Source organism: Dendropsophus ebraccatus, chromosome 2, assembly GCF_027789765.1.
Source record: "Dendropsophus ebraccatus isolate aDenEbr1 chromosome 2, aDenEbr1.pat, whole genome shotgun sequence".
Taxonomy (NCBI): Eukaryota; Metazoa; Chordata; class Amphibia; order Anura; family Hylidae; genus Dendropsophus; species Dendropsophus ebraccatus.
The window spans coordinates 201719130-201740049 of NC_091455.1; the positions used below are offsets into that span (position 1 = coordinate 201719130).

General features: G+C 45.0%; 1 protein-coding gene across 2 annotated transcripts in view; it reads left to right on the forward strand.

Annotated features, from left to right (window-relative positions):
• OBSCN (obscurin, cytoskeletal calmodulin and titin-interacting RhoGEF) overlaps positions 1-20920 on the forward strand; it is a 152422-nt gene that overhangs the window by 82806 nt on the left and 48696 nt on the right. The window contains exons 48-60 of one of the 2 annotated variants that reach the window (XM_069959132.1): positions 162-428; positions 1199-1465; positions 2364-2630; positions 2722-2988; positions 3298-3564; positions 4357-4623; positions 6334-6600; positions 7660-7926; positions 8791-9051; positions 9167-9439; positions 11713-11979; positions 13043-13315; positions 13496-13762. In XM_069959132.1, coding sequence (XP_069815233.1) covers positions 162-428; positions 1199-1465; positions 2364-2630; positions 2722-2988; positions 3298-3564; positions 4357-4623; positions 6334-6600; positions 7660-7926; positions 8791-9051; positions 9167-9439; positions 11713-11979; positions 13043-13315; positions 13496-13762 — 3477 coding nt within the window. The remainder of the gene's footprint in view (positions 1-161; positions 429-1198; positions 1466-2363; positions 2631-2721; positions 2989-3297; positions 3565-4356; positions 4624-6333; positions 6601-7659; positions 7927-8790; positions 9052-9166; positions 9440-11712; positions 11980-13042; positions 13316-13495; positions 13763-20920) is intronic. The other variant, XM_069959133.1, reaches the window with a different exon arrangement.

Sequence of the window (20920 nt, forward strand, 5' to 3'; positions counted from 1 at the left end):
CATTTAATACCAGTGACTATGTTACCTACACAGTATATTGAACCTGGAGACAGATGTAACCTTGTCCAGCTTGGTTTACTTCTGAGCTGAGATCCGGAACAGGGCTGGTCAATGTCAGTGGAACTTGTGTGTTCAGATTTCTTTCTTTCATGTCCTGTCAGTTCTTTCTCCACGATTTAAAGAAGAACTAAAGAACAAAGAAGGTGTGGAAGGAGAATCTGTGACCTTACAATGTGTCCTGACCAAACCCAAGGCTCTGCTGGAGTGGAGACGAGGACAAAAGGCTCTTACCCATGGAGACAAGTATAGAGTCATCCAAGAAGGTCTTATTGCTAAGCTGGTCATCAGTCACCTGGACCCTCAGGATGCTGGGGAGTACATGTGTGTGTGTGGAGACCACCAGACCACTGCATCCCTGAGTGTGAAGGGTAATGATCCTCAGAATCCACCATCTATTCTAAGCATGAAACATCATCATCTATTCTAACCATTCACCCTGTCTGCCCTCATCTTCACCGTTGTGTCTGTCTATGTAATTGTGGTCTTATCGCCTGCAGGCACCACAATAATTTCACCTCTATGTATATTGATCATTGTCACGTCTGGAAAGAACTGGCACCAGATAGCCCCCCAATGTATTTAGCAACAGGGAAGCCACAGACAGACAGATGATTATAGAGTAGTAATATGGTGAATCACAGGACAATGTAAGTGACTCTCCTCATCCTCTGCCATCATGTCTTCATGGTGCCGTGTCTTGTGTTCATGTTGTACTGGCTTTCTGTGTAGTTACCATCTGTCACGCACTTCATACTTTGGGAAATTTATCTGATTTCCTTTATGAGTCCACTTAGCTTGATTGTGGTAGGATCAGCCAACTGTGTGATATATTTGGGGGTTCCCCCCTCTGCTAATAGTAGGTACTGGATAAGTATGTATTTTTATGGTGGGAGAGAATGGGAGAGATTGCAAGTGGCCAGATGAGCATTCACGTAACATAATACAGGGGCAGCTTTACTTTCTATCATCTTGGATGTTTTGTATTGGTATTTCTTGCGCCTTTTATTAATTTTGCTGTAGTTTTTGCATTTTTTTTTTTTTAAACAAATATTCTGGTAGATTCCTCTGTGACGGATCTTTGTGTTCTCAGCCATCTCTGCTCTACACTGAGACCTTCTGTTGCCTCTGCACTTTCTAGCTCTCCCAACTGTCTTTGTGGAAGATCTGAGAAGTGAAGTGTTAAGCGAAGGCCATACCGCCACATTGCGCTGTGAGCTGAGCAAGGCCGGGGCCCAGGTTTCATGGATGAAGAATAACTCTGTCATTTCAACCAGTGACAAGTATTCCATTTCCCAGGAGGGAGCCATCCATGAGATGACCATCCACAACCTGGGGTTGGAAGACACCGGGACCTACACCTGCCTGTGTGGAGAGCAGAAGAGCACAGCCACGCTAACAGTGCAGGGTATCTACACATCTGTGTACAGTCAGCAAATCTACAGTATATCTGGCTATAGCACACAAATAAAAAGCAACCATGTCCATGTCATGTCATCAGTCCACATTCTCCAGTGTCTCCACAACTACATACATACATACATATATGCAAAAATCTGTTGGGTCCAACTCACATTTCTTATTCCCACTATTCTAATGAATAGGAACCTAGACCTAGCATAATGTTGCGTATAATAATTACAGCAGCCTTACACTTACAAATTAGGATTACTTTCCCACCCTGACACCCCCCAAGCCCAAACCTCCTGACCACATCAGTAGCATCCCACCTCTATCACCTTTCTACCCCTGCAACCTCTCTCCTCCATCATCATCTTTCCTCCACCATCATCTCTCCACATGTCTTCTCTAGCTCAATCACCTCTCCATCTCCACATTGGTCCCACATGTGACTGTTTTGTTAGATTGCTTGGAACATGATCAAAGTTATGCATGGAAATCTATTTTTGGAGCTTCATAGCTTTTTCCCAACTGAATCGGACAGATCAGTCAGTCAGTCGGGGTTCACATCTGCATTGTCAGTTCCAGTTTTCTGTTTCATCATAGGAACAGAAAACGTAAAGTAATAAAATCTGTTACACAATGGACAATGATAGAGACCAGTGGACCCCATTGATTTACAGTGGAGGTACCAAGTTCCAGTATAGTGTCTCTTGTTATGATGGGAAGAATAAGGCTGCAGGCTGCGCTATTCTTCCCATCAAATATGGCAGAATCTGCTCTGAAAGATAACGGACTGAAGTGTTCTTTCCCAGACGATTGTTGGCTCTTCCCGTTTCCCTGGGATTTAGAAACCACCTCATTGTTGCATCCTCCTTACTGTGTATTTTTATGACAATTCTTAGAGTTACCAGTGTTATTCACGGAAGGATTAAAAAACCATGAGGTCTTGGAATGCGGAGAAGCTGTCTTTCAGTGCAAGGTTACCAAGCCAAATGCACCACTGCAATGGAAGAAAGGTCCAAAGACGCTACAACCAAGTGATAAGTATCAGATGCGACAGGAAGGTATAAATGCAGAACTGATCATCCAAGATGTAAGTCTGAAGGATTCTGGAAACTATACCTGTGTCATCGGAGAAGAGGCAACTACAGGAACCTTAACCGTCGTCGGTAAGGATCCCAACAGAGGCCTTGCTGCTCCGGTTTATATCGCCAGTGGTCCAGCTTCTCCATTACATCCATGTCTCTGCTTATTCTTCAGAGTTGCCGCCACGTTTCAGCTCTGAGTTAACAAACCTTGAAGTTGTGGAAGGTGGAAGCGCCGTCCTGCGCTGTGAGGTGACAAAGCCATCAGCCGTGGTGCAGTGGATGAAAGGCGAGAAAATAATACGGCTTAGCAACAAGTACGACATCAAGCAAGATGGTTCTAGATTAGAACTGCACATAAATGATCTAGAACTTTCTGATACCGATCAGTACAGCTGTGTCTGTGGAGAACAGAAGACAGTGGCTTCTTTGACAGTCAATGGTAGGTTCATCCATCACTCTACAACATGTTGGCCCATAGGCTCATACTATCCATAGTAATGGACGGTGTGTTTGTCACAGCAGGACAGTCTTGTTCGTTAGGTCCACAGAATGTGGCCTCAGTTTGTTTGGACCTTTGGTCAGTTGGAGACACACAAAGTAACTTCACCCTGGGTCTTCTCCATACATTTTAACGGTTTTGCTTTGAGAAGCCATTTTGTATGTTAGACAAAACCTTTTGGATTTTATTTAGTATTTAATATTTTTCCTTTCCGTTTTTTTTCCTGTTGCTTCTTTGCTTGTCCTCCAGCTCTGCCAGTGATCTTCAAAGAGCAGCTGACAGATCTGCAGGCATCAGAAGGTGATACAGTAACCTTACACTGTGAGCTCAATAAGCCCGAACTCACTGTGGAGTGGAGGAGGGATGATGTCACGGTGACCTCTGAAGACAGAACCACCGTGAGGCAGGAAGGCCGAGCCCACAACCTCATCATCAGGGAAGTCACTGTGAAGGATTCTGGGAAATTTTCCTGCCAATGTGGAGATGTCACAACCTCCGCTCTTCTCTCTGTAAATGGTAAAATTCTTTTTTTTTTTTTTTTTTTAAAAAAAAAAGCTTTTTCTTTTTTACTTCTTGACTACTTGATTGTTTCCACTGATTGTTTATTCAGCTCTATTCACTGTAGTGTCTGGATGGGCAGAGTTGCAGTGTTGGGTCAATTTTATATTTATTTTATTATCGTGGTTTGCCCTGTGATCCCTATATTGTGATGGCTCCAGACATAACCAGGATTTTTTTTCTGTAAAAATACATATCTTTTTATCACATTTCTTTTTTTACCTCAAGTGTTCAGAATTGTGCACATTTGTATTAATGTTTCATACAACACAGAGAGGTTCTATGGTCACGGGCAGCTCGTTCTACGAGCCCCTTGGAATTTTTTTGTTGTGTTCATTGATATTTCTCGATTTGATTCTCTTATGGAAGTAAATGCCCTGGTTGAAGTCCACATTTTCCTTTCCCCTCTTGTGAAATCCTCCGACCACGATCCCATAATGAGAAGTGAGAGGATGATGGTTTCCATTGGTCACAAAGGATCTCCTTTGTCTTCAGAGCTGAAATCATCTCCAGAGCTTCATTTTTGGCCGTGTTCAGTCCAATCACTAGTTAGAGTTGATCAGATTCAAACTGAAACTTTTTGAGGATTTTTTAAAAATTCTTTTGCTAGGAGAGAAGATAAAAAAAATCCTAAAAATCATGGCAAAATAACCTAAAGTCCAATGACCGATTGGAGGATGAATAAGATGAGTTGGCCGCTATGTGCCTGCCTTACATCGCCATTGTATTTGCTATTCTCTCCTCTTTTAGCACTTCCTATGATATTTAAAGAGGAACTGAAAAAAGTAGAAGCTGTGGAAGGAGAAGATGTCGCCCTGCGCTGTGCGCTCAACAGGGTGGATGTGTGCACAGAATGGTTTAAGGGGGACAAGGTCTTACTGCCAGGAAACAGGTATACAATGCAGCAGGCTGATGGCATTGCTACACTCAGCATCCGGGAGGTCAGTGCGGAAGATGAGGGGGATTATATATGCATCTGTGGAGACATAAGGACCACCGGCCATCTGCAAGTACAAGGTAAATATCCCTCTTCCCTAATGATAATTATTAGAGATGAGCGAACCTGGAGCATGCTCGAGTCCATCCGAACCCGATCGTTCGGCATTTGATTAGCGGTGGCTGCTGAAGTTGAATAAATCCCTAAGGCTATGTGGAAATCATGGATATAGTCATTGGCTGTATCCATGTTTTCCAGACAATGTTAGAGCTTTATCCAACTTCAGCAGCCCCGCTAATCAAATGCCTAACGCTGGGGTTTGGATGGACCCGAGCATGCTCAAGGTTCACTCATCTCTAATAATTATCTTATTTTGTAACCTCAAGTGGTCACATGACAATATTCTACTTCCTGCTGCGACCACAGGGGGAGCTCAGGTGCTCACATTGCTTGTACACCAAATGCCACATAAACCATACCACATAAACACACAGCACAAAACCCATGGCCAAAAGTCACATCCCACAAACCATGCCCAAGTACCACACCAAATTCAGCTGAGGAAAGCAGTGGAGGAGGCGATTGGTATATGAGGCCCAGACTATTACATATTTGCAAATAAAACCGAAATTTACTTTACAACAATATAAAACCATAAAGATACAACAGCAAAAAATAAAACTGTGCAAATACAATAAAAGTAGTGAATGGATAATACCTACAAATATAATAATCAATAATAATGTAAAAACTAAAATACTGTAAACATTGATGATTAAAAAATATCACAATTGTATCTTCCTAAAATATTCAAAGAAAATCCCCAAACTAAAAATCACCATGAACAATCTAGTCAATCAGCTTGTGTTGTGTTGTGACATATTTGTGTGTCTCTTCTTGGTTCTTATATACGGATTTGTTTTCTCCATTTTGTTTTTTTGGAAGAAATTTAGTTTTTTCATTCAGCTCATTATAAAAAAAAAAATTAAATGCATTAACAATCATATACTTTTTTATTTTTTGTTTTTCTTATATTAAAATCAAAGTTTCATTTTTCTTTTCCTGCTATGGGACTGGGGAAGTTGATCTCACAGGTTCCTGTTCAAACTCTTTTTTAAGCCTTCTTTTTGCTATATTTAGATTTTATTACAATATGGTTACATTCCCACTCATTATATTGACGGCCACAAATAATGATCATGACCATTTTTTGCAGCCGTCAATATCCCAAGATGGCCTCCTTCACCTGCTATGATCTATAGTTGGAACATATCCTGTAAGCTATAGCTCAATAAGTCTGTTTTCACAGTTTTTGTGATATCGACATCCCAAATAATGTACCAAAATGCTTCTGAATTATGAACATATTTCAGAACGTATAGAGGTATGCAGTCTCCGGGTGATTGTGGCCTCTATAACTGCAGACGTCTTTGGCTTCTCCATGGGGTAGAAAAGTGTAGGACCTGATGATAGCTATATATTGAATATTCCAGCAGGTTCTGTGCTATAAACATACAGTGGAGCTTTGGTTCTAGGGGGGGATGCTGTGCAGCACAGGGCCCTATATGGCGGTACACATTTCATTATAGCTCTATAGTACAGAACTTAGAGGCCCCATGTGTTGCTGTTCAGATTCCACCATATACTGGACTTTTGATAATGATTTTTATTCCTCCCCCTCTGGTCCCCATCATTTTGTGCACGTCATATGTTATATGGAATCTGTTGTGCAGTTATACCTCACCATCTTTATATGGTTACATTCCGTGGCTTCTCTGTGATTTCTCCAGCGTTACCCGTGTTCTTCACGCGGCCGCTCCAGAATGTTGCCGCCCAGGAGGAGCGCTCAGTTACCCTGCAGTGTGAGGTCTCCAAGGCTGGGGCCACAGTGGAGTGGAGGAGAGCAGGGCTAGGGCTACAGGCAGGAGCCAAGTATGAAATGAGGCAGTCCGGAAAAGTGCGGGAACTGCTCATCCACAACCTGAGGATGGAGGACACTGGAGAATACAGCTGTGATACTGGAGAGCAGGAGACTAAGGCCTGCTTGACCGTCACAGGTAATATATATATATACCACCAGAGCAAAGAAACTGTCCATGAATTGTAAACAGCCACATACCTAGGAATGGCTCTACACTGCAGTTATACACCTGAGCAGTGCCACCATTGTGATAGGGTGATATAACTTGGACACTTATCAGTGGGTGAGGACCCTCTGTGCCACCTTACTGTCCTGACTGGACCACTCCTGATGGATATCTCTAAGCAGCATCCAGGTTTCACTCTATAATCCTTATCAGAGCAGGTGTCTACCAGGTCACAACCTCTGGGACTGATCTGGGTGGTGGTGCATGGACCAAAGGGCACTGGTGCACAGCACTAAGGAGACAGGCAGAGACGGGTCCAGGTGCTGGCCAAAGTGCAAGTGCCAGAGGATGGGCAAACAGGTCGGCCATCCCCACCAACAGTACAGAACCTGATCAGTCAACGGTCACCGGGCATCTAGTTTACTGCTGTCTTATAATATGATCTCATTACTACTCCATACTACTCACTTCTGTTATCATCTGCCTTCTATTCATCTGATATAACATAAAACAATGCTTATATATAATTATATGGGGCATGCTCATAAAACCTGGGTATCTCCTGTATATAATTATATATGTACAGCTGGTATAAGTTATACATCTCCTGTATATAATGATATTAAACATGTTGGTATAACCTGGGTATCTCCTGTATATAGTGATATGGAACATGCTGGTATAACCTGGGTATCTCCTGTGTGTATGTATTTCTGGTATCAGCATGCTGGTATAACCTGGGTATCTCCTGTATATAATTATATATGTACAGCTGGTAAAAGTTATACATCTCCTGTATATAGTGATATGAAACATGTTGGTATAACCTGGGTATCTCCTGTATTTATTTATATATGTACAGCTGGTATAAGTTAGACATCTCCTGTATATAGTGACCCATGCTGGTATAACCTGGGTATCCTCTGTATATTGTGATATGGAACATGCTGGTATAACCTGGGTATCTCCTGTATAAGTCTATTTGTTCAGCTAGTATAATATTCCCTGCATGTCGATTTCTGGTTGCAGCCATCCCTATAGAGTTTGTGAAACCTCTGAAGGACACGGTGGTAGAAGACGGAGTGACAGTGACCCTGCGTTGTGAGACCTCTAAACCCAATGTCCCAGTAGAATGGAGGAAGGGGACGGTGGCCATCTTCCCTTGTGGCAAGTATGAGATGAAACAAGATGGAGCCGTTGCTGAGTTGGTCATCTTTGACGCCGAGGCTGAAGACGCAGCAGATTACACATGTGACACCGGAGACCAGCAGACCATGGCCACTGTCAAAGTGAATGGTGAGTTCAATCCCTGGATCAGCCTCAATCTTCTTTTTTAGTCTCTGTTTGTTAGGCAGTTTCTTAAGTCTGCATAGTCTCGAACACTTCAGATCTCAGAGACTCCGGGTCTAGCTGTCTGTCTCCACCATGCTTTACACTGCAGTCCTGGATGACTTGACTATTAACAGATTCTGCATGAGTTCACTACATGGAACTTGCCTGTGTCCATGCAACCACAGTTACTAGACCTCACTGGTATCCAGGTAACCACAGGTAATAGACCTTGCCAGTATCCAGGCACCCACAGGTCCAAGGCCTCAACAATACCCAGGCACCTAAAGGTCCAAGGCCTCACCAATATCCAGGTATCCAGGCCTTGACTTTATCTAGGCAACCACAGGTCTCAAGGCTCGCTGGTGTCCAGGTAACCACAGGTCCTAGACTTTACTAGTATCCAGGCAAACACAGGTCCTAGGCCTCATCAATATCCAGGCACCTAAAGGTCCAAGGCCTCACCAATATCCAGGTAATTATAGGCCCTAGGCCTCACTGTTATCAAGGTAACCACAGGTACTATGCATTACTAGTAGCCAGGCAACCATTGGTACTAGACCTCACCGGTATCAATGTAACCACATGTTCTAGGCATTACTAGTATCCAGGCAACCATAGGTTCTAGACCTCACAGGTAACCAGGTGACCAGATTCTGCTCCCCTCTATCTCTATAATGGACTCTCAGAATCCTATTTTTTGCCAACAATATGTAAGGAAAGTCAACCCACATTTTATGCTCCAAAAAATAAAATTTACAATTCATATAGCTACACGGCAGGAAAATACTAACATTAATACCTTTTACGGTTCTTGATGTTTCTTTGCAGTCCTCCAGTTTGTGAAGACTTTGCAGAACACTGAGGCGGAGGAAGGAAGCAGCGCTCATTTCTTCTGTGAGGTCTCCACCAAAATGGCGTCTGTGGACTGGTGGAAAGGTGCCGAGAAGCTGCAGCCCAACCACAAATACGAGATGCGGCAAGATAGTGCTGTCCGGGAGTTAATAATCCACAGCCTGGAACCAGAGGATGCAGGAGAATATACATGTACAGCCCGGAGCAAGCGGACCTCAGCGACCCTCACCGTCAGAGGTAGAGTAATACCAAGCGCCATGTGGTGAGCAGAGGGGAAGGGGTAGTGGAATGTAGATAAGAGAGGCCAGCAGTAATACACTGTATGATAACTATCATCCCTCTTGTCCCCTAGAGCTGGACATCACCATTGTCCGTGGTCTTCAAGATGTGTCAGTCGCTGCTGGTGAGGACGCCGTGTTCAGATGTGACGTCTCCCATGAGAACGCAAGAGAAGTAGAGTGGAAGCTGCAGGGAATTACTCTGGAGAAGAACGAGATGAACGATATCTCAGTGGAGAAGGGCAGATCCCATGTGCTGAAGCTGAGCAGCGTGACCCAAGAGGACTCAGGCAGCGTGTCATTCAGAGTGGGTCCGTATGAGTCCACAGCGGAGCTCACGGTGCAGGGTAAGGTGATGGGTGTGCACAGCAGGAAATATTATCCCAGTGAGTGCCCAGGCTGGGTACAATCTTATATACAACCTACATAGCAAATAGCCAGGCCACTATGTCCATCGTATATGATAAAAAATGCTTTATAATGCTATTTGCATAAACATCATAAAAAATATTTGAAAAGAAAAATAATCAGCACTGGTAAAGTGGAATGCAAGGAAGTAATGAGATGGAAAAATAATTTCATATATAAAAAGACCATATAAACATACATTATCCTGATCTGTATCACTGGTATATCACATATCATGTAGGATCATATAATGCAAGTGCCCCCACAGAAATACATCTTGAAGTGCCAAGTGACTCACAGGACATTCATAAACAACTTCATAAAGTGCTCAGCATATATTACCTAAATAGTAACCTAAATGTGGACCCTGGATCACTATGCTCCCCGACCTGTTTCACTGCTCGCCTTTCTCAAGGGTCAAGGATCCAGGGTCCTTGCGCACGGGATTTATGTAGAAGCAATGCGCCTCTACATAAATCTCCGTACTGTCGGAGCTGCAGGGACATTTTTTTTTACGGCTGACGCAAAAAACGCGGACTTCATAAATGTCCCCCTATGTTTTTTTCTATGTATTAATCATATTGGTAACAATGGGTACATATGCAAAACAAGAGTCCGTGGAGCCTTGGTGGTGAGTCTCAAAACACGGGATAGCCAGATATCTCTAGCCTGTCATGATCGCAATACTCGTACCTTGAGTTAGACATTGACAAAAAGGGGGCCACCCTGTTGTTTCCCTATTTATGTTCCAATACTCGCAACCTAGTAGGACTTAAGGGGCTATCTATCAGGGTGGTGTGGTGCTCTCCCCATCATGGAGGCACCTCGTGGCAACAGGCTAGAGATATCTGGCTATCCCGTGTTTTGAGATTCCAACCGAGGATCCACGGACTCTTGTTTTGCATATTTAATTTTTTGGGAGCATCAGTGGAGACTCTTTATTGAGTACTTCATTCAAATGTTTTTAATGATCTCCATGAGTTCAGTGATTACTGTGTTTTGTTAACAATGGGTACAGTCTTAGTCCTTACTATTTCCTCTTTATTTCTTGACTTTTTACTCTTATAATGGAGGGAACCATGTCAGAAACTTTTTTTTTAAGCCCCTTGCCCAGTTAGGGCCCTATTCCACCGGACGATTATCGTTTGCATAATCGTTAACGATTAACGATCTCAAATAACCACTATTGTGAAAGACCTGAAACGTTCACTCATTTCCATGGAACGATAATCGTTACTTATCATCGTAATTGCGATAGTTTTTTCTTCGCTATTTATTTGCTATTGCGTTCGTATCTATTGCGAACGACCGAACGACGTCTTATTCAATGCGAACATTTGCGAACGTTTTGAGAACGAGCAACGATAAAAATAGGTCCAGGTCTTATAAAGCGATCAACGATTTCTCGTTCGGTCGTTAACTGCATTTCAACCGAACGGTTATCGTTTAGATTCGAATGATTTAACGATAATCCGAACGATAATCGTCCGGTGGAATAGGGCCCTTAGCCACTATAGTTGAGCATTCCCTCTTTACAACTCCCCCTTAAGAATCCTGTTTCATGCCCCTTCTGGTCTCCAGCTCAACTACTGGTGTTTACACAAGATCTGTCAGACATGACAGTGAAGGAGGACTCCTCGGTGGTCCTCCAGTGTGAGATCTCTTAGCCTGGCGTCCCCCTGGTGTTGAGGAGAGGAGCTGAGCAGATCTCTCCCAGTGCAAAACACAGTCTCTTGGATTGCGGTAAGGTCCAGACCCTGCAGATCCACCATGCTAAGCCTGATGACTCCGGAATGTACTTCTGTGACATTGGGAACCAGACATCCACAGCTAAAGTCACTGTTACAGGTATGCAGCCCACCTGCAGCGACAACACTCATAACAACCAGCTATTCATCACACTGTATATTCAAATCAAGCCCATCCTAGATTAGGAGGTGACCGGCGTATAAATCATGATGTAACAGCAGAATAGTGAGGGCAGCTCTGGAGGTGACTAGAGGATTAGACGTGATGTAACAGCAGAATAAGGTGTGCAGCTCTGGAGTTGACTGGAGGATAAGACATGAAGTAACAGCAGGATAGTGAGTGCAGTTCTTGAGGTGACTGGTGGCTATATAGATGATTATATCTGTGCAGGAAAAGGTTACATGGTACAATTATAAATCCATCGGGATACTTCATCCTAACCGGCTGCATTGTCCTCTCTCAGCTCTGCCCGTGCAGATCACCGGTCACCTGCAGAATCAGCAAGGGGAGGAGAAAGGAACGGTGACCCTGAAAGCGGAGATATCCAAGCCCAATGCCCCTGTGCAGTGGAAGAAAGGTGGAGTGACTCTGACGTCAGGGGCCAAGTATGAGATGAGGCAGTCGGGTTGCTTGGTGGAACTCTCCATACACAAACTGCAGCTGTCTGATGCAGGAGAGTACAGCTGCCACACCAGCGACCACAGCTCTACGGCCAGTGTCACCGTAAAAGGTAAAACCATGACAGAAAAGTCACAATAGAAAAATCTGGTCATTAATAACATTAAAGTCACTGTATCCTTCACAAAAGGCGCTGAGGGCTTCAAGGGTACAGACGTGTGGTGGTGACGCCACCTTTTAGTCATTATCTGTTGGCGCTTCCAAACACATATTCAGTCTGCAGTCGAATCTTAGAGCATGGTGCATAGATGGCGGTAGTAGTACTCCAGTATGGCTTTACTCTGACATAGTGATTGGAGGTGTAGTGTAGGCTTAGATTTGTGGTGGTTTGTATCAGTAGGAGTGGTGGCCGATGTCACTGGCAGTCTTTGGTGGGAACAATCTGTGGTCGTGACAGTCTGTAGTGGTGACAGCCTGTGGTGGGGGCAGTCTGTGTTGTTGGTAGCGGTCTGTGTCCATTGCAGTGTATTTTTAGGTGGCAGTCTGTGCTTATATCGGTGGCAGTGTTTGCTTTGACAGTCCGCATTATTGCTGCTCTGTGTCATCAATGGTGGCATTCTCTGGGAGTTGTAGTTTATTTTAGTGGCAGCCTGCATCAGTGGAAGTTTGTGTTGGTGGTGGTCTGTGTTAGTGGCGGTCTATATCTGTAAAGGTCTGTGTTGGTTGCACTCTGTTAGTATTAGTCAATATCAGTGGGGGTCTATATTGGTGGCAGTGTATATCGTTCTAGTCTATGTCAGTGGAGGTTTGCATTGGTGGAAACCTGTGTTGGTTGCGCACCAACGTGGTGGTGATCTATATCGGTCGAGTTCTATATCGGTTGAGGTCTTTATTGGTGGAGGTCTGTATCAGTGGTTATCTGTATCGTTTGATGTCCATATTGGGGAATGTCTTTATTGGTTGAGGTCTGTATTAGTGGTGATCTGTATCGTTCAATGTCCCTATCGGGGTATGTCTTTATTGGTGAAGGTCTGTATTAGTGGTGATCTGTATCGTTTGATGTCCATATCGGTGGAGGTCTGTGTCACTGCCTCTAGTGGACAGATCTGGCGGAGTATTACAATGGCATACCTCCTGCTTTTCCCCATTCCTTATAAGTTGATGTTGTATTCTAGAACCAGAAGCTTTCATTGTGGACCAGCTGCAGAATGTGTGTGTGGATGAAGGAGAAGATGCCATTTTCAAGTGCAAGGTGTCTAAAGACAAGGCTCCTGATGTGCAGTGGTCCCTGGCAGGGGTCCCACTACAATCCAATGAGATGAATGAGATTGCCGTCCACAAGGGCAAAATTCACACCCTGACCCTGAAGAAGGTCTCACTGGAGGACTTGGGTCTAGTCAGCTTTAGGGTGGGACAGAACACGACTACAGCGCAACTGGAGGTCAAAGGTAAATAATGAAATGGCACTAATGGGGGTGAAGGAAGTCTGAGGTCTAAAGGTAATGAAGCAGCTGGGTCCATTCAACATTCAGATCCGGCACATCCAGAAAAAACAAAATCCTCATCAGAACAATTATTATCCTGTATGGGTTATTGTGACCTGTAACTTGTCTTCACTTTATCCTCAGCTGTAGCTTTAAAATTCACCAAGTCTTTGCAGCCAGTGAATGTGGATGAGAAAGGGGAAGCGGTCCTCCGCTGTGAGCTCTCCAAACCCAATGTCAATGCAGAATGGAAAAAGGGAGCGGCCACGATCAGGTCGGGAGGAAAGTACGAGATCAGAGTCACAGGAACCATCCACACCTTATGTATCAAGGACGTCACACTAGAAGATTCTGGGGAATACAGCTGTAATGTAGAGAATGAGAAAACATCTGCAAAACTACATGTAAAAGGTAAAGGGAACCCATTATATTAATATAGTCCTGATGTAACTACTGTAATACTGCCTCCTACAGTATGTACAGAAATCCAATTACTATAATACTGCCCCCTATGTACAAGAATCTGACTACTATACTGCTCCCTATATACAAGACTATAACTACCATAATACTGCCCCTATGTACAAAAATATAACTACTATAATACGTATGGTGAGAGTTCCGGCCGGCACTAACTACAAGGTACACCCAATGTGGGAAACCCGGGACTGGAGTATATAGCACACAGACTGTATCCAAACCGTGGAGCGGCGGTGCAGAGACAAAAAAGGCAGGATAAATGAACAAGGATCAAGAAACAGAGTCTCGCACTCACCGGACTGAAGATGCAAGTGGTTTATTTCCGATACATCAGAGTAGGCTAGGCGGGGAGAGGGGAGATGGTGAAGCAGGTGTGTTCAGCAGGAGCAACAAAATGTTTCACGCCTACAGAGGCGCTTCGTCGGGCTAGGAACGCCCTGTAAGTGCTGGGGAGGTGCTTAAATAGCAATGCAGGTAACAATAAAGTTGTTGAAAGACAATCAATAAAGTTGTTACAAAGGACAAGAAAAAAAAAAAAAAAAAAAAAACCATCAATAAAGTTGTTACAAAAGACAAGAATAAAAAACCTACAACAAAAGCAAATAGACATAGCGGTCAGTTATAACAAAGTATTTCGATCGTTCCTCTCGTTCAGGCCACTTGGCCCGGTAGCATCTAAGCGTAGAATCCATCGGGTTTCTCGCTTGAGGAGAAGTTTTAGTCTATCCTCTCCATTGCTGGGGGGATCTATACGTTCTAGACCTATGAACCGTAATGACTTAGTGTCACTGTTATGAGCAGTACGTATATGATCGATCAACCTGGGGACACCCTTACCCGTGCGGACAGAATACTGATGTTCTTTAAAACGTGTCCACAACGGACGTTTAGTTTTACCGACATAGTATCTGCCGCACGGGCAAAGGATGGCATAGACGACGTGGGTCGTTCTGCAGGTTATAAAGTCGCGGACAAAACACTCTCTGCCTCCAAGGTTGACATAGGCTTTGTTCAATAATTGGGGGCAGTAATGACAAGTGCCACATCGCTTGTTGCCTTCCGGCAGGTTGCGATCTAGCCAGTTCCTATTCGGAGTGGCGCGATTCTCAGTCAGGGAGTCGGCTATGGTGATGTTCTTTCTGAAAGTGATAAGTGGCTTCCGGTCAACTACCTCTCTAAGGTCACTATCATGCTGTAACAAAAACCAGTGTCTTTTAATAATGTTGGTCACCATATCATTTTGGTTGCTGTTCTGTAGCGCAAAAGTGAATCTTTTATTGCTAGGGTCGAAGACCTTCTTGGATTGTCTGTGGGATTTATCAGACAAGAGGGAGGTTCTGGGAAGAGTATTAGCCCTAGCGTGTGCCTCTTCTAGGAGGTGAGCTGGATAGCCTCTATTGAGCAAGCGGGCCTTGAGGTTGGTAGCTTGCAGCTGAAAACCTTCTTCAGTACTGTTGATGCGTTTCAAACGCAGCATCTGACTGAAGGGTATTGACCTTTTAGTCTGCAAAGGATGGGAGCTGTTAAAATGTAACAAAGAATTTACGGCAGTTTTTTTACGGAAAACAGTGGTAGTAAGACCCTGGGGCGAGGCTTCAACTAAAACGTCAAGGAACTCAAGTGTATGGCCTCCAAAACAAAATGTAAAAAACATATTACGTGAGTTGTGATCATTCAGAAAAGAAACAAAACCCTGAAATTCCTCTTTGGTGCCATTCCAAACAACAAAAATATCGTCCACATAACGGTGGAAAGAAACGATACCCGTGATGTAAGGATTGCATGGAGCAAAAACTAAATCCATTTCCAGTTGTGCCAGAAAGAGATTGGCATACGTACAGGAGACCGGCGTGCCCATAGCGGTGCCGGTCTCCTGACGGTACCAATCTCCTCTGTAGGTAAAACAGTTGTTCCTCAACACAAATAACAAAGCGTCCCGTACAAAATTACGAAAGTTTAAAGGCTTGTCAAGGCGACCGAGGATGCAATCGACAGCCTCCACACCCGCATCATGGGGGATGCGGGTGTAGAGGCTCTCTACATCCACGGAGGCCAAGGCGAACTCGGGTTGCCAGTGGACATCGGCCAAAACCTGCAGGAAACTATTAGTATCTTTGAGATATGTGACAAAACATTGCAAAATAGGGCGAAGTGCCCAATCCAAGTACTGTGAGAGACCCTCGGTCACTGAGCCGACCGCCGAGACGATAGGACGACCCGGCGGGCGGCTCAGCGACTTATGGATCTTGGGGAGCAGATACCATTTGGGGGAACGGGGGGACTCGGGGATGAGCCGCTCGGCCGTTTTACGGTCTATGGCACCAGTCTGCACATGGGTGTGCAGCAGGGAGCGCAGCTGCTCCTTGATCGAGACTGTGGGGTCTCTACTCAGTCTACTATAAGTAGTAGTGTCCTGCAATTGTCGTGTTGCCTCTAGATGGTAATCTTCCTGGGTCATTATGACGGCAGCGCCGCCTTTGTCCGCACGGCGGACCAACAAATCGGGCCTGGATTTAAGCCACTTCAAGGCTCGATGTTCACGGTCTGTCAAGTTGGAGGAAGGTGCCGGGTAGGAGAGTGCCTTGACATCTCTCAGGACAGCCTTGTGGAACAAATCCAATGGGCTCCCTGGGGTAACTTGGGGCGAAAAAGTGGAGGGGTTTCCCCCAGTAAAAGGGGTATCTGTGGATACCGAGACAGGGGTCATATCAACTGCAGTGGTACTGTTCGCCATGGAAATGAGGTCTGCAAGGCATCCTTGTTCACGGGTATCGAAGGTGGTTGGAGGAAAAAACCCCAGTGGACCGATGTGGTACTGTATATCAGAGACGCTGCTGGTGGGGTTTGTTTTTTTCTGCGTGGCGAAGAATTTATGGAGGTTCATCTTGCGTATTGCTTTATGTAAATCGCCTTCGAAGGTTGTGATGGAAAATTTTTCATTTATGCCATAATTAAGTCCTTTGTTGAGCAAAGAATCGCATCCGTCCGGGAGGGTGACGTTTGTCAAATTGACCACCATTGGAGGGTCTACTATCGCCGCCATGAGACCTGTTTTCTCTTCAGTGGGCCCCGATTGGGGCCGTCTCCTCTTCTTCCCACCCCTGCGGGTCGGCCGCCTAAAGGGGCTGACGTTTGGGGATAATTCGGCCCACTGTCAGACTGACTGGACTCGGAATCAGTTGTCCAGAAATCAGGTGTTCTCCTGGTCGATTTAGGCTTCTTTCTGCCTTTTGTGTTCCAGTCAAAAATTCTCCCCTGGTCATAATCGGCTTTATCTCTCACGAACTTTTCCCTTTTCCGATCTTTAATGTCTGTTTGAAGAGTAACTAAACGCTTCTCTAGCTTATTCAGAAAAACCGTAGACTCGTTATCGGGGAGTCTTGTCCGGTATTCCGTTTTGCTTTTTAGTAACTCTGTGGTGATCCGTTCATATTCGATTTGGCTTTTTTTCAGCACGATTTTAGTGAGGTTTAGAGCGTGCAGATGATGCGCCTCTTGCCATTCTCTCAAAAACGCCTCGTCGTCCTGGTATTGGGAAGGCGACTTGTAAGTGCGGAGTCCACGAGGGACTCGATTACTTTCCACGTAAGACTGCAGGGAGTTCACAGTCCAGAAAGACTTGATTTCCTTTTCAGCTAAGGAACTGATCCGGTTTTCCAAGGACTTAAGTCCAATGACCTGCACCTCCTCCTTGCTGTTACAGGAGGTGAAGAACACACCTGCACCCACTCTCCCTGCGCTTAAAGCCTCTGTAGGTGCTGAAGCTCCTATGTCCATGCTGGGGTCCTGGTGTCCATCTGGTTGTGCCTGGGTCGGTGGAGGAAAAGACATAATGGTATACGTATGGTGAGAGTTCCGGCCGACACTAACTACAAGGTACACCCAATGTGGGAAACCCGGGACTGGAGTATATAGCACACAGACTGTATCCAAACCGTGGAGCGGCGGTGCAGAGACAAAAAAGGCAGGATAAATGAACAAGGATCAAGAAACAGAGTCTCGCACTCACCGGACTGAAGATGCAAGTGGTTTATTTCCGATACATCAGAGTAGGTTAGGCGGGGAGAGGGGAGATGGTGAAGCAGGTGTGTTCAGCAGGAGCAACAAAATGTTTCACGCCTACAGAGGCGCTTCGTCGGGCTAGGAACGCCCTGTAAGTGCTGGGGAGGTGCTTAAATAGCAATGCAGGTAACAATAAAGTTGTTGAAAGACAATCAATAAAGTGGTTACAAAGGACAAGAAAAACAAAAAAACAAAAAAACAAAAAAACCATCAATAAAGTTGTTACAAAAGACAAGAATAAAAAACCTACAACAAAAGCAAATAGACATAGCGGTCAGTTATAACAAAGTATTTAGATCGTTCCTCTCGTTCAGGCCACTTGGCCCGGTAGCATCTAAGCGTAGAATCCATCGGGTTTCTCGCTTGAGGAGAAGTTTAAGTCTATCCTCTCCATTGCTGGGGGGATCTATACGTTCTAGACCTATGAACCGTAATGACTTAGTGTCACTGTTATGAGCAGTACGTATATGATCGATCAACCTGGGGACACCCTTACCCGTGCGGACAGAATACTGATGTTCTTTAAAACGTGTCCACAACGGACGTTTAGTTTTACCGACATAGTATCTGCCGCACGGGCAAAGGATGGCATAGACGACGTGGGTCGTTCTGCAGGTTATAAAGTCGCGGACAAAACACTCTCTGCCTCCAAGGTTGACATAGGCTTTGTTCAATAATTGGGGGCAGTAATGACAAGTGCCACATCGCTTGTTGCCTTCCGGCAGGTTGCGATCTAGCCAGTTCCTATTCGGAGTGGCGCGATTCTCAGTCAGGGAGTCGGCTATGGTGATGTTCTTTCTGAAAGTGATAAGTGGCTTCCGGTCAACTACCTCTCTAAGGTCACTATCATGCTGTAACAAAAACCAGTGTCTTTTAATAATGTTGGTCACCATATCATTTTGGTTGCTGTTCTGTAGCGCAAAAGTGAATCTTTTATTGCTAGGGTCGAAGACCTTCTTGGATTGTCTGTGGGATTTATCAGACAAGAGGGAGGTTCTGGGAAGAGTATTAGCCCTAGCGTGTGCCTCTTCTAGGAGGTGAGCTGGATAGCCTCTATTGAGCAAGCGGGCCTTGAGGTTGGTAGCTTGCAGCTGAAAACCTTCTTCAGTACTGTTGATGCGTTTCAAACGCAGCATCTGACTGAAGGGTATTGACCTTTTAGTCTGCAAAGGATGGGAGCTGTTAAAATGTAACAAAGAATTTACGGCAGTTTTTTTACGGAAAACAGTGGTAGTAAGACCCTGGGGCGAGGCTTCAACTAAAACGTCAAGGAACTCAAGTGTATGGCCTCCAAAACAAAATGTAAAAAACATATTACGGCACCTTCCTCCAACTTGACAGACCGTGAACATCGAGCCTTGAAGTGGCTTAAATCCAGGCCCGATTTGTTGGTCCGCCGTGCGGACAAAGGCGGCGCTGCCGTCATAATGACCCAGGAAGATTACCATCTAGAGGCAACACGACAATTGCAGGACACTACTACTTATAGTAGACTGAGTAGAGACCCCACAGTCTCGATCAAGGAGCAGCTGCGCTCCCTGCTGCACACCCATGTGCAGACTGGTGCCATAGACCGTAAAACGGCCGAGCGGCTCATCCCCGAGTCCCCCCGTTCCCCCAAATGGTATCTGCTCCCCAAGATCCATAAGTCGCTGAGCCGCCCGCCGGGTCGTCCTATCGTCTCGGCGGTCGGCTCAGTGACCGAGGGTCTCTCACAGTACTTGGATTGGGCACTTCGCCCTATTTTGCAATGTTTTGTCACATATCTCAAAGATACTAATAGTTTCCTGCAGGTTTTGGCCGATGTCCACTGGCAACCCGAGTTCGCCTTGGCCTCCGTGGATGTAGAGAGCCTCTACACCCGCATCCCCCATGATGCGGGTGTGGAGGCTGTCGATTGCATCCTCGGTCGCCTTGACAAGCCTTTAAACTTTCGTAATTTTGTACGGGACGCTTTGTTATTTGTGTTGAGGAACAACTGTTTTACCTACAGAGGAGATTGGTACCGTCAGGAGACCGGCACCGCTATGGGCACGCCGGTCTCCTGTACGTATGCCAATCTCTTTCTGGCACAACTGGAAATGGATTTAGTTTTTGCTCCATGCAATCCTTACATCACGGGTATCGTTTCTTTCCACCGTTATGTGGACGATATTTTTGTTGTTTGGAATGGCACCAAAGAGGAATTTCAGGGTTTTGTTTCTTTTCTGAATGATCACAACTCACGTAATATGTTTTTTACATTTTGTTTTGGAGGCCATACACTTGAGTTCCTTGACGTTTTAGTTGAAGCCTCGCCCCAGGGTCTTACTACCACTGTTTTCCGTAAAAAAACTGCCGTAAATTCTTTGTTAAATTTTAACAGCTCCCATCCTTTGCAGACTAAAAGGTCAATACCCTTCAGTCAGATGCTGCGTTTGAAACGCATCAACAGTACTGAAGAAGGTTTTCAGCTGCAAGCTACCAACCTCAAGGCCCGCTTGCTCAATAGAGGCTATCCAGCTCACCTCCTAGAAGAGGCACACGCTAGGGCTAATACTCTTCCCAGAACCTCCCTCTTGTCTGATAAATCCCACAGACAATCCAAGAAGGTCTTCGACCCTAGCAATAAAAGATTCACTTTTGCGCTACAGAACAGCAACCAAAATGATATGGTGACCAACATTATTAAAAGACACTGGTTTTTGTTACAGCATGATAGTGACCTTAGAGAGGTAGTTGACCGGAAGCCACTTATCACTTTCAGAAAGAACATCACCATAGCCGACTCCCTGACTGAGAATCGCGCCACTCCGAATAGGAACTGGCTAGATCGCAACCTGCCGGAAGGCAACAAGCGATGTGGCACTTGTCATTACTGCCCCCAATTATTGAACAAAGCCTATGTCAACCTTGGAGGCAGAGAGTGTTTTGTCCGCGACTTTATAACCTGCAGAACGACCCACGTCGTCTATGCCATCCTTTGCCCGTGCGGCAGATACTATGTCGGTAAAACTAAACGTCCGTTGTGGACACGTTTTAAAGAAC